This window comes from Corapipo altera, unplaced genomic scaffold (genome assembly GCF_003945725.1).
Source record: "Corapipo altera isolate COAL_440 unplaced genomic scaffold, ASM394572v1 1b, whole genome shotgun sequence".
Classification (NCBI taxonomy): Eukaryota; Metazoa; Chordata; class Aves; order Passeriformes; family Pipridae; genus Corapipo; species Corapipo altera.
Window position 1 is genome coordinate 12,472,452 of NW_020884881.1, and position 6,000 is coordinate 12,478,451.

A 6,000-nucleotide genomic window follows, 5' to 3' on the forward strand; every position below is an offset into this window, starting at 1 on the left:
AAATTTGGAAAGCCAATTTTGATTTTTACTTATTGGGAACGTGGTATTAAATAGATTCTGTGGACTGTGAAGTGTCCTGTAGATATGTATGACCTTTAAGTACTTTGAGAAAATTATATTCTGTGAAAGTTCTGCTTCCTCTACACTTGTGGGTTTTTTTGTTTGTTTTTTTTTATGTTGGTTTTTTTTTTTAATTTTTTATAACTAGCCATTTTTGGATAATTACTATCTCAATTGAAGCTAAATAAACATAGATTGACTTATTTCCAATTGCTAGAACTCTGAACAGACTGATCTAGAAAAAATGTAATATAGTCTTTGTGGCTTGGATTGTCCAACAGAGCTCCCAAACAGAATGAATTTACGGCAGCTCTGATTTTGATTGCCTTCAAATTGACCTGTATTTCTGTTCCAGTGATTCAGATCTTTTAAGTGTATTTATCAAAGTCTTCTGAATTGTATGATGAATTCTAAGGTTCCAAAATTTTACTTTGTTCTCAATTTGAATGAAAAATTTAGAATTTTTCACTAAAATATTTCTAGTCATATAATTTGACAGTTAAGCTATGTAACTTCAATGAGGAGATATGAAGTTAAATCTTTGTTTCACCTTATTTGGAATAGAGACATCAATCAGATGTTCCTAAATCAGATATGAAATTTTCAAGAATGACACCCTATCTTATTTTTATGGAGGATAGAGAGTAGAAAAAGGAGATAAAGAAAAGGTTTGACCTTTATATAGATATGTTTCTTCTGATATGAAAAGTTTGGTTTCTGCCCTATGTAAGTTAAACATCCTTCATTTTAAAAAAGAAAATTCAGCTGATTTCTGGTGGAAAACCCCCTAAATCATATTTTATATGAAACATTTCATTACTTATTTAGTATTTTTAATTTTTTTTTTAATTTACCTTCAGTTTTAAATGTAAATTACAAAAGTAACTACGGTAAAGCTGCAAAATTAGAACTTAAATGAGAGACCCTTAGAAACATAAAAATTTCATTAAAAAAAAATCCTTCAAAACATAAGAATAAAATAATCCCAAAGTGCTTATGGACACAGTCCATATGCTAGGCTTTGGCATCAAACTAAAAAATTTAAATTAATGGGTTTGGTTGTGGGTTTTTTTTCTGGTTTTAGATCACTGGTTTTACACTACGATTTGCAAAAAGGCTGCAAGTAAACCTTCTTGTAAAGCCTGCACCAAAAATTGCGTAAGTGCTACTTCATTATTTTATATTTAAAGATGTTTTTTCAAGAGAGATGACTGGTTATGAGAGTGTCAGTAGAAATGTCTGGGAGAAGAAGGAATAAAAATAAGCCTGTTCATCTTTCTTCCAAAAATTTCAGTCATGACTTTTCAGAGAACATGAACTTCAGCAAAAGAGCAAACCTTCCTGCGAAAGGCACTGCCCAAGTATTTTAACACACGTTTGGTTTCCCTACAGAAGCTTAGAAGGCTACATGTTCTTAAAAATAACATTCTTATAGAACCCAAATGGGGACCATGAGGATGAAGTAGTAAACAAAATGTATTTTCTGTAAGAAATCCAATGAGAGACAGAGTTTATGTATTCCCTGTCACTAGATGGATTTTATCACAAGGATCAGTGGGTGTCCAGCTGTTTCTCTTCTCTTTGTTGGCCCAAATGTACATGGATAGACATGCCCTTGGGATCTTGTACATCTGGTGGGTGAACACCAGACCCTGCCACCACACCTCGCTGTGTCCAACCTTTCTTCTGTCTGACTGCCCACATATGGAAGATCAGACAGAAAGCGATGGTTGCCCAATATGAAAAATGGCTCTTATTAAATGTAAAATTATTTTTTTTCACTCCATAACTATGTTAAAAAGGTACATGTGGAAGTCAGAAATACAGTTAGAGGAGAAGAAAAAAATTAAGTAGAAACTTATGTAGCAAACTAAAAAGTAACACGCTGTACTTATTTTCTCATTTCAGCGCTTTATCAAAAGTTAAAAGCCCTTATATTTTTCCTGTTCTTTGGCTAAATGAGGTTAGTATATTTTATCTTTATTACTCTTCACTGTTTAAAAACAAACAAACAAAAAACTACCTAGCGTTTTCAATCTTTGTGCCCTGAAATTCGGTAATCAAACTCATGCTGTGATTTGCGCACACCAAGAATATATTCAGCAAGTGAGGGCTTGCACATATACACCTTTCACTGACATTTTTCTCGTACTGTTTCAGTCTGCTGTTATTGGGGATGAGAAAGCAGAAATGTTCAGAAACAAGGTCACCAATCGAGTCCAGCTGCTGAACATACTGCAGTTGGCACTACTGATCGGAGGTTCTGTGCTCTTCCTGGCGTTCATGGGCTCCTTTTTCATATGCAGATCGAAGAAATTAAAATAAGTAAGTAATCACTAATGGCTCAGTCCTCAGTAGTAATTTTTCCTCAGGATTTCAGGAGTTCAGAACAATTACCTATTTAGCTGTTCTTATTTTTTATATACTAGAAAATTCAGTAGTTGTTCTGTGGGAAATCATCCAGGTAATTTTCCTAATGTTTTCAAATTCTCTTCCGGGCCTTAATCTTTCAGGATGCTCTTAACTTGGGAGAGGGCATTGGGAACTACATGAGAAGAACAACATTTATTTTAATTTCAGAAAAGACAAGAGGGCATGGCCTTAAGCTGCGGCAGGGGAGGTTTAGGTTAGACATTAGAAAGAAATTCTTTACAGAGAGAGTAATCAGCCATTGGAATGGGCTGCCCAGGGAAGTGGTGGATTCTCTGTTCCTGGAGGTTTTTAAGATGAGGCTGGACGTGGCACTTAGTGCCATGGTCTAGCAACTGTAGTGGTAGTGGATCAAGGGTTGGACTTGATGATCTCAGAGGTCCTTTCCAACCCATCTGATTCTATGATTCTATGATTCTATGATTGTAGGGATTTTTTTTTAAATGGATATTTTTGTCAAGACTGCTAAAATTCTCAGAAGTGTTCTCTAGTACCTCTCTGAGAGAGAGACCTCACGGCTGCAGATTACTGTGCTCTTCCAGGACATACACCTATCTAAGGTTCAGAGAACCCACTGTGAATGATACTGTCTATTGAGTACTGGACAGGGTTGCTTACTTATTTCTCTCAGTTGTGCATCACTGTCAAGTTAGTCTAAACATCTCCTGAACATACCTAGCCCACAAAGACAAATTATAGTCATATCAGAGGTAGACTGACATCTAGGGAAGCAAACACATTTTTTGGAATTATTTAAAAAAAGTGCAGAGGCATGATGGTGAAAAGTATGCTATATTAAAGAGATATTTTTAAGATGAAGACTTACCTCATCATATGCTGAATTCTGATTTTATTTCACTACAGGTAACAGAAGACTTCAGAGGTAGTCAATGTTTAATTGAAATTTCAGCCAAGCAGCATGTTAAAATTCAGAGACAAAAGGTATGATTCAAGGCACAGTCAGTCCACATGCTGTGGAATTCAGTATGTTTTCCATTTTGAGAAGACCAACTCACTAACCCAAATAAACTGATATTTCCAAAGGCCCACACTTCTGACATCACTAAAGAGGCCACCACGGAAACTACACTTTCAAAGAACTTTATTTGAAACTTGTTACAAATTTTAAATTACATTCAAGCAGACTGAAGTTGAGGTGCAGTGGATTTTAGTCCACTTTCTGCCATTTATGCAACTTGCTACTTATTTTCTTCTGGGATTTGCAAGACAAATGAAAGCTGTTTGCTGATGTTCTGTCTCTGAGCGCAGGCTGGGAATGACAAGACTTTTGAGCTCATGCTGTGCTCTAGATGCTCTCATTGCAATACTTCTCTCTGTTGCTTCAAGGAATGGAAGCTGCTGCAATAGCACTGCTCTCTGTCCTCTATTCAGGGATGTGAATTGCATTGAATGTGAAGTTTATTATGTAAAGTTACTAACTGTAATACAGAAAAAATTTTATAAAAGACTTACTAAAATATGTGGTGTATACATTTTATATGGAGATGGCTCACAGATACACCATAGTCATTCATATGTTGATGGAGCTCCTCAACATTTGGCTCCACAGCTGTTTATACTCTGAACCACTCCCTAACTCCCAGCCTCCTCCACTGCCCTTCCTGTTGCCTCCTGTGTGCTTTTCTTTTTGGCTCTTGCTTGAACACCAGCCTGTGCTCTGCCCAAGGCCTCCCTTAGAAAATGATTTCACCTGACAAGCCAAGAGAAAATACTCCAGAATGCTCCAGAGACAGGAAAGACTGGATAATGATTTTGATCAAACATCAGAGGGGTCCACTTCCTTCCTATAGAAGCACATAAATGAAAGCAGGTAGCCCCAATTCTTTACTGATAAACCACCTGCCACAAGGAAATTTGTGCAACCATTTGTTTAACGAGGTGCATCAACCTGTAGACAGGTAGCAAACACTGCCATCTGCAAAAACGGTTCACTTTTTCAAGTGATCTTGATGCCATGTCTTATTCTGAGAGTCAATGGGGCAGATATTGAGCATTGTAGGGTCTCTTTTCCCATGGACTCATTGAATTCAGAACAAGAGCCTAAAGCCAGCACTTTGTAAGATTTCTTCTTGGATCTTTTGTCTTCTTATTTAAGAGCTGCAAAAAAAAAAAGGAAAATCAGACATGACCAGACTCTCAGAGCCAGGTGTTTGGAAGCAATGCTACAATGGACTTTAACCATAAATGTTTGTCTTGCTAGTAAAGGACGATATCTTTGGTTGGGTATCTTTAGTAAGGTGTTCTTACCCTTTGGAAATAAAAGGGAAACTTAACAGACTAAAGCGTTGGTGTTTTATTCCCATATTCCTTGTGGACAAAATTGTGTAGCTATCGATAGAGCTGAGGAGTCACAGAAATCCCAAGGGATTATTCTTGAAGGTGAGGTCTGTGTGGTACATGGCTACACTCTTTCCAGCAGTGAGCTGGAAATGTAAGGTAATAGGGCAGGAGATGTGAAGGGGGCATGACACTCAAGAGAAATGCTGCTCTCAGCCCATGCAGTTGATTACTTATGGTGCTTGCTAGTCAATGAAAAACAAGACCTTTCTCTCATATCTACATTATTGTGGGTGTCTTATATGATACTCTGTTGCCAAACTAGTCTGGGGAAAATCTGACACAACTAAAGGCATCCCTGCAGTCCTGTGTTAAAAAAAGTATGAGGACAGCTGAAGTTATTGTCACCATCTCCTCTGAGTCAAACACAGCTCTGCTGTGTTTCAAGACCTGACACCAAGTTTTTATAATAAAATGTCTTTTGTGCCAGAACCTATCATGAAAAAAACAAGAGCAATGCTCCTGTCATTTTTGATGTACTAACATTTCAGCTTCATTTTATTTGAGTTCAAGTACATTGTCAGTAAGTTAGTGTTTGCATTACTAGTGTTGTTAAGTGCTATGTGGTGCTGCAGCAGCAGTGATCCAGCAAGTCAGGCCATGATTTTAAATGTCTCAGGGCCAAATTTTACATGCACAGAAATATGTTTGTCCATATGTATAATCTCATTGATCTCAAAGCAGGTTTGGACTTTCAAACGATGTTCAGCACCTAGACTGCACTTGAATTATTTGTAGTTATTTTATCCAAAGCATCAGTTACAGTTATTGTTAATTCATGATAATGAGGGTAATGTTAAGTATTTACACTTGTTCAAACAATGCAGGATAAAAATTTCATGGAAATGTTAATGAAAATACAAATACGATAAAGCTCAAAACCTTTTTTCTGATATACCTATGTCTAATTGTAAATAAAGCCTTCTGTGTTGAATAATGAAGTCCTTGTGTCTGCTTCCTTGGCTTTTTGGAGTATGTTTTCTTTTTCTAAAAACTGATTTTATAAATTGATGAATAAATGAGCCTATGGCAAACCTTGTTAAGTCATTGTACAGCTTCTTAGAAGTGCATATCACCATTTATGTTGCTGCGTGATACATTATAAATACCAGTGACATGCAACATTTATACTCTGGATTACAAAAAGGAGAA

At 36.5% G+C, this 6,000-nt stretch overlaps 1 protein-coding gene across 6 annotated transcripts in view; it reads left to right on the forward strand.

Annotated features, from left to right (window-relative positions):
* The window catches only part of CD36 (CD36 molecule), a 31,307-nt gene extending 25,518 nt beyond the window's left edge, over positions 1–5,789 (forward strand). For all 6 annotated transcript variants that reach the window (XM_027639773.1, XM_027639768.1, XM_027639770.1 and 3 more), the window contains 4 exons: positions 1,145–1,218; positions 1,969–2,023; positions 2,221–2,385; positions 3,355–5,789. In XM_027639773.1, the coding sequence (XP_027495574.1) occupies positions 1,145–1,218; positions 1,969–2,023; positions 2,221–2,385 (294 nt within the window). In that variant the 3' untranslated portion in view covers positions 3,355–5,789. The remainder of the gene's footprint in view (positions 1–1,144; positions 1,219–1,968; positions 2,024–2,220; positions 2,386–3,354) is intronic.
* Positions 5,790–6,000: the final 211 nt, after the last annotated feature.